The 13,466-nt window shown below is 40.4% G+C and overlaps 1 protein-coding gene across 1 annotated transcript in view; it reads right to left on the minus strand.

The window, feature by feature from the left end:
* The window catches only part of LOC110503086 (PDZ and LIM domain protein 7), a 68,412-nt gene that overhangs the window by 26,803 nt on the left and 28,143 nt on the right, over positions 1–13,466 (minus strand). Inside the window, exon 3 of the mRNA XM_036960847.1 lies at positions 473–545. Coding sequence (XP_036816742.1) covers positions 473–545 — 73 coding nt within the window. The remainder of the gene's footprint in view (positions 1–472; positions 546–13,466) is intronic.

A 13,466-nucleotide genomic window follows, 5' to 3' on the forward strand; every position in this document is an offset into this window, starting at 1 on the left:
GGGTGCTGCGTTATCACCAATATCACCAGTAGAGGGCAGTGAGAGACTTCACATAGGCACCATGCACATTGCTCCCCACAGAGAGAGTACAATTCTGAGAAGATCAGACCAGCAAGGTCCAGGGCTGTTCTCACAGACCCCAGAGCTGGATGTGCTGCCTCTGTTGCTCCTTAAACCCCTAATGGAGGAGCTTTGCATGGAGCTTTCTGGAGCTCTCTCCCCTGATTGATGCCTCTGGCCTGAGAGGAGGTACTGGTTTCACTGAGAGTCCTCAAACCACTCGATCCCATATGAGTGTGACTGAAAAGTGTGTGTGTGTATCTTTTCTTTATAAGTGCACGCTACTGAAACTCTACAACTAGGGAAGTATGAAAACTGAGCATTCGTTATGCTGAATATTTTGGTAGAGTGAGACCGAACAGAGTGTTTCTGGCCGAGTGTGTGACGTCTCTGAAGGTGCTGTCATGCTTACCTTCTGGTGAGGGATCTGTTGCATGGGAGAGTCGATTCTTGGGGTGGCACTTTGCAGAGCTGGGCGCTTTGACCTGCAGTAAAACAATGAAAATCAATGAATCAATGATCAATGAAAATATTACAATTATTGCAGTGTGACTTGGAATTCTACCACATGAATAACACATTAGTGGCTGTCAGAAAATATGTTCTGCACTGAAACAGCTTTCATTTCAACCAAGGTAGTCCCGCCAACGCCTGAAGTATAAACTTCGCCTTTCATTTTATTGGCATTCTATTGTTGTTAGACATCAAACTTGCATTTATTCTTTCCATTTAAGTTGATGTAGTTCTGTCCTTGAGGTGCTCTTGTCTATGTCACAGAAAAACTTTGGCATTTAGCCTGATGGAACGCACACTGCCATTTTCTTATTACTAGAGATGTCGGTTATGTAATTATTACCCCAGGATGTGTTATGCCAGAGGACAATTCGCACAGGATTCGTTATTCCAAAAGCCTCCCTGTAATTCTTAATTATTTTTTCCCCCCATTCTATTGAGTCTTATAAAGGAAGCCTGGAAGGTTCTATTCTAGGTTTGAAGATATTTCAACATCCTTTTTAGACGATTAAAGGCTACTCGCGCTTGGTTGCCCAATATGTAGGTGTCCACATGATATAATATTAAGGAAGTGTGCTCGTGATCATTATTTTAGCGATCTACAGTAGACGTCCCTCCTAAAGAAAATGCCCCCCCACCCCCCATCCTGCTGATGTGAGCTTCTGAACAACAGACTTGCACTTGAGATGAGTTAATAGGTGAGAATGTGAACTTCCCATTTCCAAAAAATTTAGCTCAGTGGCAACATACTTTTTTTTATTGCACATTTAAACAAACTTTGGCAATGTTCAACTTATATTCATTAGCACAAAGCATATAGACCTAAACAAAAAAGATTCACTGTGAAAAGTGATACTTGTAGGCTATTCATATGAAATATATGCTTTGTTTTCATCAACAAATTATCAAATCAGTTCTTGTTTCTCAAGCAACACCTGTCAAACTCTAATGTATCAGAAAACAAAGGGATGTCAAAAAGCACGGGACTAATATTATCAGACTTTGGAGTTTGCCAAAAAACAGTAGGTTATTCCTCTCCTCCCTTACATAATAATTCAATAATAATATATATATTTTTTTAACCGTAAGAAAAGTGAGATTTTCACGTGTGGAATTGCACGTTCACATTTGGAAACATTAACATGTGTAAATCACATTTGCAGTTTCACATTTAAGAAAAGTCCACCCACTGTGTACATACTGGTAGAATCAACATCACCCCCCCCACCCCGACAACATGTTGCAGTAGCAATGTTCCCACATGTGTAACGGCAAATTCTGTAATGCCACTCTGTAAAAGGTTACTTAGCGTACCTGAGTTGAAATAGTTATTTCTTCATTCTGTGCCCTCCACTCCATTATAATAGTAGTCCTCCATGACGATGCATTGATTAGGGCTGTGGCGGTCACGAAATTTCGTCAGCCGGGGGAATGTCAAGCAAATAACTGCCTGTCTCACGGTAATTGACCGGTAATTAACATAAACACATGTAGCATCTCCTGGCTTCCACACAGCCTACAAACCACTGATGCAGACCTTTGGAACATCTACATTTGAAAAAGTCTAATAAATCCATCTAATATAATAGCCGACACCTTCACAATGAATCCATTCTTTATTTTAGACAGGTCTAAAGAAACATGATATGAAGAAAATGGAGACTATTAAATGAAGAACAGAATAGCATACTCTGAGTTAGTTGTCCTTATATTAGGTCCTGATCTGGCTATGCCATATGGCTGTGGGCTACACTACTTCATTTAGCAGACAAGATTTGCTTAGAATTCCGTGGCATTATTTTATAGTATGAAGAATTCAATTGAACAAAGCTCAATAAAATAGAAAGCATATTTTCTCCAAACGATTTGAGGGAGTGCCGCACATGCGGCTATTATATGTTGAGCGGATAACAAAGAAATATGTACTCCTATATGCTCAATTTAGAGTTATTAATGTAACTTTAGTTGTTCGTTGGGCTATACAGTGCCTTCGGGAATGTATTCAGACAACTTTACTTTTTCCACATTTTGTTACGCTACAGCCATATTCTAAAATATATATTTTTAAAATTCCCCTTTATCAATCTACACACAATACCCAATAATGACAAAGCAAAAAAAGATTTTTAGAAATGTTTGCTAATATATATATATATATATATATATATATATATATATATATATATATATATATATATATATATATATATATATATATATATATATATAAATTAATATTACATCTACATAAGTATTCAGACCCTTTACTCAGTACTTTGTTGAAGCACCTTTGGCAGCGATTACAACATCGATTATTTTTGGGTATGACACTACAAGCTTGGCACACCTATATTTGGAGAGTTTTTCCCATTCTTCTCTGCAGATCCTCTCAAGCTCTGTCAGGTTGGATGGGGAATGTTGCTGCACAGCTATTCTCAGGTCTCTACAGAGACGTTTGATCGGGCTCTGGCTGGGCCACTCAAGGACATTCAGAGACTTGACCCGAAGCCACTCCTGCGTTGTCCTGGCTGTGTGCTTAGGGTCGTTGTCCTATTGGAAAGTGAACCTTCACCCCAGTCTGAAGGCCTGAGAGCTCAGGAGCAGGTTTTAGTCAAGGATCTCTTTAGTCTCCCAGTCCCTGCCGCGGAAAAACATCTCCACAGCATGATGCTGCCACCACCATGCTTCACCGTAGGGATGGTGCCAGGTTTCCTCCAGATGTGACGCTTGGCATTCAGGCCAAAGAGTTCAATCTTGGTTTCATCAGAACAGAGAATCTTGTTTCTCATGGTCTGTGAGTCTTTAGGTGACTCCAAGCATGCTGTCATGGGCCTTTTACTGAGGAGTGGCTTCCGTCTGGCCACTCTACCATAAAAGCCTGATTGGTGGAGTGCTGCAGAGATGGTGACCTTCTGGAAGGTTCTCCCATCTCCACAGAGGAACTCTGGAGCTCTGTCAGAGAGACCATGAGGTTCTTGGTCACCTCCCTGACCAAGGCCCTTCTCCCCTGATTGCTCAGTTTGGCTGGGCAGCTAACTCTAGGAAGAGTCTTGGTGGTTCCAAGGGGACCTTCTTGGGGACCTTCAATGCTGCAGAAGGTACCCTTTCCCAGTAGCCTTTTTTGGTACCCTTCCCCAGATCTGTGCCTCGACATAATGTTGTCTCGGAGCTCTACGGACAATTCCTTCGACCTCATGGCCTGGTGTTTGCTGTGACATGCACTGTCAACTTTGGGAACTTTGATAGACAGTTGTGTGCCTTTCCAAATCATGTCCAATCAATTGAATTTACCACAGGTGGACTCCAATCAAGTTGTACAAACATCTCAAGGATGATCAATGGAAACAGGATGCACCTGAACTCAATTTCAAATCTCATAAGAAAGGGTCTGAATACTTATGCAAATAAAGTATTTAAAATTTACAAAAATGTAGAAAATCACATTTTTGCTTTGTCAATATAGGGTATTGTGTGTAGATTGTTGAGGAATTTTTATTTAATCAATTTTAGAATAAGGCTGTAACGTAACATTGTAAGGCTGCAAGATCATCTACTGATGATTTTTTAAAAATTGCATTAAAAAGGCATGAACTCTGCTTTTTTGCACAGGCTGTACACACTTCATCAGTCTCTTATTCAAAATTTGACACGCACTTGATAATGCCTCAAATTTTTCGGCGGCATCCCTTTTGTGTGGCCATAATGCCCCCTAAAAAAAATCTGAGCCTTTTGCGGCCAGTGGCCATTGTACCCTTGGGTTGAATATAATAATTATAATTCTCTTCTCCCTGAGTGCTGTGTGCTCCGAAGCACCTCTCACTCACATGGCTCTCCATCACGTGATCGGGTCTTTCTCACAAAAAAGAAAACCTGTGTTTCTTGCCTTACGCTGGGCATCATCCACAAGTGATAATATATCATTCACATGTGATAGGCTAATATTGCCACCCATCAGACTATTCTTGGTTTAATCTTGTCTTTACATATACTAAATAATAGTGTGAAATTTGTTTTGATTTAGAATGGACCATTATCATGCACCTGTCTCTAAACAGGGTCAGCGGGAAAAAATAAATAATAAATAAATAAATAAATAGAATGTCATCTACGCACTTAAATAACGAACAAAGGACGCTTTTCCTGTGGTTTATTTTCATACCAGCCAATACTCCTGTTGTAAAGAGAAGGAATATATTTAATATTAGGAAAGTTGACAAATAAATATAGTAGCCCTAGCCTATAGAAAGGTGATGGGATTCTCCTCTTTTTAAATGGAGGCCACCACTCTTGTTCTCACACAATTGCATAGCCTACAGAAATGTTGCGCAACATGAGCTCATGGGCTCTCATGAAGTGCTTAATTAGATTTTTGATTACATTTGCATTGAGGTCAGAGTGATTCGAGGGAAAATAGAGTGCCGAGTACCAGGCAGTTAGCATGTTTGGTGGGCTACTAATGACCATCAGCAGCATCAGAGCATGGAGAAGCCTAATTACCGTGACTAAACGGTCAAGTGGAATTTGACTGCCTTCGTGACTTGTGACCATCGGTTTGGCAGTAACAGGGTCACCGTAACAGCCCTATTATTGATACACATGTATACAGCAGAAAGTATTCATACCCCTTGAATTATTCCACATTTTGTTGTGTTACAGCCTGAATTCAAAATGGATTAATTACACCCATTTACACACACAATCCCACAATGACAGTGAAAACATGTTTTTAGAAATGTTTGCTAATTTCTAGAAAACTAAATACAGTTGAGGTCAGAAGTTTACATACACCTTAGCCAAATGCATTTAAACTCAGTTTTTCACAATCCCTGACATTTAATCCTAGTAAATATTCCCTGTCTTAGGTCAGTTAGGATCACCCCTTTATTTTACTTTTATTTATTTCATCACATTCCCAGGAGGTTGGAAGTTTACATAAATTCAATTAGTATTTGGTAGCATTGCTTTTAAATTGTTTAACTTGGGTCAAACGTTTCGGGTAGCCTTCCACAAGCTTCCCTCAATAAGTTGGGTGAATTCTGGCCCATTCCTCCTGACAGAGCTGGTGTAACTGAGTCAGGTTTGTAGGCCTCCAAAAAGTAAGATCTTTGTCCCCATGTGCAGTAGCAAACCGTAGTCTGGCTTTTTAGTGGAGGTTTTGGAGCAGTGGCTTCTTCCTTGCTGAGCGGCCTTTCAGGTTGTGTCATTATAGGACTCGTTTTACTGTGGATATAGATAGTTTTGTACCTGTTTCCTCCAGCATCTTCACAAGGTCATTTGCTGTGTTCTGGGATTGATTTGCACTTTTCACACCAAAGTACGTTGATCTCTAGGAGACAGAACGTGTCTCCTTCCTGAGCAGTATGATGGCTGCGTGGTCCCATGGTGGTTATACTTGCGTACTATTGTTTGCACAGATGAACGTGGTACCTTCAAGTGTTTGGAAATTGCTCCCAAGGATGAACCAGACTTGTGGAGGTCTACAATTTTTTTCTGTGGTCTTGGCTGATTTCTATTGATTTTCCCATGATGTCAAGCAAAGAGGCACTGAGTTTGAAGGTAGGCCTCAAAATACATCCACAGGCACACCTCCAATTGAATTTTCCAAGCTTTATAAATGCACAGTCAACTGACCCAATGGAATTGTGATACAGTGAATTATAAGTAAAATAATCTGTCTGTAAACAATTATTGGAAAAATTACTTGTGTCATGCACAAAGTAGATATCCTAACCGACTTGCCAAAACTATAGTTTGTTGACAAGAAATTTGTGGAGTGGTAGAAAAACGAGTTTTAATGACTCCAAACTAAGTGTATGTAAACTTCCAACTTCAACTGTACGTAAGTTTTCACACCGCTGAGTCAATACAGTGCCTTGCGAAAGTATTCGGCCCCCTTGAACTTTGCGACCTTTTGCCACATTTCAGGCTTCAAACATAAAGATATAAAACTGTATTTTTTTTGTGAAGAATCAACAACAAGTGGGACACAATCATGAAGTGGAACGACATTTATTGGATATTTCAAACTTTTTTAACAAATCAAAAACTGAAAAATTGGGCGTGCAAAATTATTCAGCCCCTTTACTTTCAGTGCAGCAAACTCTCTCCAGAAATTCAGTGAGGATCTCTGAATGATCCAATGTTGACCTAAATGACTAATGATGATAAATACAATCCACCTGTGTGTAATCAAGTCTCCGTATAAATGCACCTGCACTGTGATAGTCTCAGAGGTCCGTTAAAAGCGCAGAGAGCATCATGAAGAACAAGGAACACACCAGGCAGGTCCGAGATACTGTTGTGAAGAAGTTTAAAGCCGGATTTGGATACAAAAATATTTCCCAAGCTTTAAACATCCCAAGGAGCACTGTGCAAGCGATAATATTGAAATGGAAGGAGTATCAGACCACTGTAAATCTACCAAGACCTGGTCGTCCCTCTAAACTTTCAGCTCATACAAGGAGAAGACTGATCAGAGATGCAGCCAAGAGGCCCATGATCACTCTGGATGAACTGCAGAGATCTACAGCTGAGGTGGGAGACTCTGTCCATAGGACAACAATCAGTTGTATATTGCACAAATCTGGCCTTTATGGAAGAGTGGCAAGAAGAAAGCCATTTCTTAAAGATATCCATAAAAAGTGTTGTTTAAAGTTTGCCACAAGCCACCTGGGAGACACACCAAACATGTGGAAGAAGGTGCTCTGGTCAGATGAAACCAAAATAGAAATTTTTGGCAACAATGCAAAACGTTATGTTTGGCGTAAAAGCAACACAGCTCATCACCCTGAACACACCATCCCCACTGTCAAACATGGTGGTGGCAGCATCATGGTTTGGGCCTGCTTTTCTTCAGCAGGGACAGGGAAGATGGTTAAAATTGATGGGAAGATGGATGGGGCCAAATACAGGACCATTCTGGAAGAAAACCTGATGGAGTCTGCAAAAGACCTTAGACGGGACGGAGATTTGTCTTCCAACAAGACAATGATCCAAAACATAAAGCAAAATCTACAATGGAATGGTTCAAAAAGAAACATATCCAGGTGTTAGAATGGCCAAGTCAAAGTCCAGACCTGAATCCAATCGAGAATCTGTGGAAAGAACTGAAAACTGCTGTTCACAAATGCTCTCCATCCAACCTCAGAGCTCGAGCTGTTTTGCAAGGAGGAATGGGAAACAATTTCAGTCTCTCGATGTGCAAAACTGATAGAGACATACCCCAAGCGACTTACAGCTGTAATCGCAGCAAAAGGTGGCGCTACAAAGTATTAACTTAAGGGGCTGAATAATTTTGCACGCCCAATTTTTCAGTTTTTGATTTGTTAAAAAAGTTTGAAATATCCAATAAATGTTGTTCCACTTCATGATTGTGTCCCACTTGTTGTTGATTCTTCACAAAAAAATACAGTTTTATATCTTTATGTTTGAAGCCTGAAATGTGGCAAAAGGTCGCAAAGTTCAAGGGGGCCGAATACTTTCGCAAGGCACTGTATATCCACAGTAAATCGAGTTCTATATTGACATAACCTGAAAGGCCGTTCACCAAGGAAGAAGCCACTGCGCCAAAACCACCATAAAAATAGCCAGACTACAGTTTGCAACTGCACATGGATACAAAGATCGTACTTTTTGGAGAAATGTCCTCTGGTCTGATGAAACAAAAAAATAACTGTTTGGCCATAATGACCATCGTTATGTTTGGAGGAAAAAGGGGGAGACTTGCAAGCCGAAGAACACCATCCCAACCGTGAAGTATGGGGGTGGCAGCATCATGTTGTGGGGGTGCTTTGCTGCAGGAGGGGCTGGTGCACTTCACAAAATAGATGGCATCATGAAGAAAAAAAATTATGTGGATATATTGAAGCAACATCTCAAGACATGAGTCATGAAGTTAAATCTTAAATCTTAAAGAGTAAATAAAAAAAAGAGGTCATACAATATGTTTTGTAGTAATTCTTATGTTGATGAAAAATAATATAAAATAATAATATTTGCTGGTCTGTGGTGTGTAATGAGGAGCAACCAGACACAGCACTTTATACTTTTATGAAATTGCTTATTCCAGTTACTAATAAGCATGCACCCATTAAGAAAAGTATTGTAAAAACAATTTAATCCCCTTGGATTGATGAGGAATTGAAAAATGGTATGGTTGAGAGGGCTGAGGGAAAAGGTATGGCAAATAACTCTGTCAGCACAACCGATTGGCAAACGTATTGCAAATTGAGAAATCATTTGACTATACTGAATAAAAAGAATTAGAAACTACACTATGAAACAAATATAAATTATTTAAAGAATGATAGTAAAACACTTTGAAGCACCTTAAATACTCAGCTCCATCATTCATTGAATCAGACAGCTTATTCATCACAAAATCCAGTGATATTACCAACTATTTTAATGATTTTTTGAATTGCAAAGATTAGCAAATTTAAGCATGACATGCCAGCAACAAATGCCGACACTACACATCCAAGTATATCCGACCAAATTTTTGAAAAACAAGCATTGTAATTTTGAATTCCGTAAAGTAAGTGTGGAAGAGGTGAAACAATTATTGTTGTCTATCAACAATGACAAGCCACAACTTGGATGAAAAATTACAGAATAATAGTGGAAAATATTGCCACTCCTATTTTCAATGTAAGCCTACTAGAAGGTGTCTTCCCTCAGGCCTGGAGGGAAGCAAAAGTAATTCTGATACCTAAGAATAGTGAAACCCCCTTTACTGGCTCAAATAGCCGACCAATCAGCCTGTTACCGAACCCTTAGTAAACCTTTGGAAAAAATTGTGTTTGACCAGATACGATGCTATTTTACAGTAAACAAATTGACAACAGACTTCAGCATGCTTATAGGGATGGACATTCAACAAGCACAGCACTTACACAAATTACTGATGATTGGCTGAGAGAAATTGATTATAAAAAATATTGTGGGGGCTGTTTTGTCAGACTTCATTGCGGCTTTTGACATTATGGATCATAGTCTGTTTCTGGAAAGACGTATGTGTTATGGCTTTAAACCCCAGCTATATTGTGGATAAATAGTTACCTGTCGAACACAACAGAGGGTGTTCTTTAATGGAAGCCTCTCCAACATACTCCAAGTAGAATCAGGAATTCCCCAGGGCAGCTTTCTAGGCCCCTTCCCTTTTTCAATCTTTACTAACAACATGCCACTGGCTTTAAGTAAAGCCAGGGTGTCTATGTATGCGGTTGACTCAACAATATACACATCAGCTACTACAGCAACTGAAATGACTGCAACAATTAAAAAAGAGCTGCTGTTAGTTTCAGAATGGGTGGCAAGGTATAAGTTAGTCCTTAATATTTAAAAAACTAAAAGCATTGTATTTGGTGACAAATAATTTACTAAACCCTAAATCAACTAAATATTGTAATGAATAATGTGGAAATTTAGCAAGTTGAGGTGACTAAACTGCTTGGAGTAACCGTGGATTGCAAACTGTTATGGTCAAAACATCTTGATACAACAGTAGCTAAGATGGGGAGAAGTCTGTCCATAATGAAGCGCTGCTCTGCCTTCTTAACAACACTATCAACAAGGAAGATCCTACTGGCCCTAGTTTTGTTGCACCTGGACTACTGTTCAGTCGTGTGGTCAGGTGCCACAAATAGGGACTCAGGAAAATGTTAATTCAGTCAGAACAAGGCACCACGGCTGGCCCTTAAATGTACATAGAGAGCTAACATTAATGATATGCATGTCAGTCTCTCAAGGCTCAAATTGGAGGAGAGATTGACTTGATCACTACTTGTCTTTGTAAGAAGTGTTGACAAACTGAATGAACTGAGCTGTCTGTTTAAACTACTGGCACATAGCTCGGATACCCATGCATACTCTACAAGACATGCCACCAGTGGTCTCATCACAGTCCAGAACAGACTATGGGAGGTGCACAGTACTACATAGAGCCATGGCTACATGGAACTCTATTCCACATCAGGTAGCTGATGAAGAAGTAGAATCAGATTTAAAACACAGATAGAAATACACCTTATGGAACAGCGGGACTGTGAAGAGATACACACAAACACTAGCACACACACTCTACACACCCATTGTAATATTGTTGTATGGTGTTATTATACATTTTGTATTGTTGATATGTAGTGGTGTAATAATGTTATATGATGTACTGTTTTATATTTGGTTTCATGTGTAATGTAAGTGTCTTAATGTGTTTGGACCCCAGGAAGATGGACATCCCAAATAAATACAAATAACTAGCTACCAAGAATCCATTTCAGGCTATTAAATAAGTTAGAATAGCTTGCTGGTCTAACTGGCATGCCTGCTGTCAAGGTTGGTAGGCTTTAGAAATGCAAGCAATAACTAAATATACTGAATAAGGGTGTGTTTGTAAATTAATTCTGGAATGCCAGAGTGCACTCGGGGGTTGTAAATTCAGAGCTTTGTCAGACTGTCCTTTCGAAAATTCAGAGCGTTTTGCTCTCTGCGCGTGCAGAGCGCACACTGGATGCTCTGGCTGAGGAGTAGGGTTGATCCGAGCGTTCTGACCTCACAACAGCATTCAAGCACCCAAGCTAACTGGCTAACGTTGGATAGCTTGCTAGCTACTTCTAGGCACAATGAGAGAACACTTCACCGCCATATTCAAAGGGTGTTTGAGAGTTCATAAACTCATCAGTTATTCTGCGCTCTGCCACACTCAGGCGAGAGTGCTCTGAAAATTGAGTAAATAGTCAGAGTGAACTAAGACTCACATTCCTTTCAAATGATTTACCCAGATTTTTGTTGGAGGTGCAGAGAACAAATTTTAGTTTCTTAATAAAACCAGACTCAAGATGTATGCTTATATATGCAGATGTTTTTTAACACTTACAAGGCTGCCGAGCCAGACAAAACATCAGGGCGCGTTCTAAAAAGCATGCGCACACCAGCTGGCAAGTGTCTTAACGGACATGTTCAATCTCTCCTGGTCCCAGTCTGTAATCTCAACGAGTTTCAAACTGACCACCATTGTCCCTGTTCCCAAGAACTCCAAGTTAACCTGCCTAAATGACTATCGCCCTGTAGCACTCACATCTGTAATTAAGTGCTTTGAAAGGTTGGTCCTGACACACATCAACACCATCATCCCAGACACCCTGGACCCACTCCAATTCGCATACAGCCCCGACATCCTGACGCGACGGCCCCAGGTGGTGAGGGTAGGCAACAACCCCTCCGACATGCTGACCCTCAACATTGGGGCCCTTAATGGTGGGTGCTTAGTCCCCTCCTGTACTCCATTCACCCACAACTGCGAGGCCTCGCACAACTCCAACACCCTAATAAAGTTTGCTGACGACACAACAGTGATCAACACTGATCACCGACTGCGATGAGACAGCTTACAAGGAAGAGGTCAGAGACTTAGAAATGTGGTGCCATGACAACTACCTCTCCTTCAACATCAGTTAGACCAAGGTGTTGATCGTGGACTCCAGGAGAAAATGGGAGGGCACGCCCCCATCTACATCGATGGGGCTGTAGTGGAGATGGTCGAGAGCTTCAAGTTCCTTGGCATCCACATCACTAAGGACTTAACATGTTCCACACACACCCGCACAGTCATGAAGAGGGCACAACAGTGCCTCTTCAAAAGATTTGGCACGGGACCCTGGGATCCTCAAAAAGTTCTATAGGTGCACCACTACAGCTCCAGCGCTTAGTATGGAAGCAAAACTCTACAGAGGGTGGTGCGGAGAACCCAGTACATCACTGGGGTCGAGATCCCTTCCATCCAGGACCTCTATCAGGCAGTGTCAGAGGAAGGCCCAAAGAATTGCCAAAGCCTCCAGCCAACCAAGCCATATACTGTTCACTCTGCTGCATCGGCTCTCAGAACAACAGGCTCAGAGACAGCTTCTACCCTCAAGCCATAAGACTGCTAAATAGTTAATTAATTATTACCCAGACTATCTGCACACACCCCATCATGCACTGACTCTACAGTGTGCACACTGAACACTATATAGTGAGCTCCAAAGTATTGGGACATTGACACAATTTATGTTGTTTTGGCTCTGTACTAAAGCACTTTGAAATGACACAATGACTATGAAGTGCAGACTCTCAGCTTCAATTTGAGGGTATTTTCAACCATATTGAGTGAACCGTTTAGAAACAACTGGACATTGTCCCCCCATTTTAGGAGACCAAAAGTATTGGGTCATATTCGCTTATATGTGTATTAAAATAGTCAAAAGTTGAGTATTTTCTTCTCATATTCCTAGAATGCAATGATTACATCAAGCGTGTGACTCTACAAACATGTTGGATGCATTTTCTGTTTGTTTAGCTTGTGTTTCAGATTCATTTGTGCCCAATATAAATGAATGGTAAATAATGTGTCATTTTGGAGTCACTTTATTGTAAATAAGAATAGAATGTCTCCAAACACTTCTGCATTAATGTGGATGAAACCATGATTACGGATAATCCTACATGAATCGTGAATAATGAGTGAGAAAGTTAGACACAAAGATCATACCTCTAAAAAGCATGTCTTGGGGGTATGATATTTCTGGGTCTGTAACTTTCTTAGTCATCCTTATTTAGAAACATTCTATTCTTATTCACAATAAATGTGTCTCATTTCAAATCCAAAGTGCTGGAGAACAGAGACAAAACAACAAAAAATGTGCCACAGTCCCAATACATTTTACACACTATATATATATATATATATACACACACACACACACACACGCTATACTGACACTATCCCACAAAACCCTGCCACATTCACACACACACACACTACAGGCATAACGACAACACAAACACGCACACACTTTTACACTCATCATATGCTGCTGCTACTCTGCTCTTTATTCGACCCGTATTATTCTCTA

The sequence above is a fragment of the Oncorhynchus mykiss genome, chromosome 23 (genome assembly GCF_013265735.2).
Source record: "Oncorhynchus mykiss isolate Arlee chromosome 23, USDA_OmykA_1.1, whole genome shotgun sequence".
In the NCBI taxonomy this organism is placed as follows: domain Eukaryota; kingdom Metazoa; phylum Chordata; class Actinopteri; order Salmoniformes; family Salmonidae; genus Oncorhynchus; species Oncorhynchus mykiss.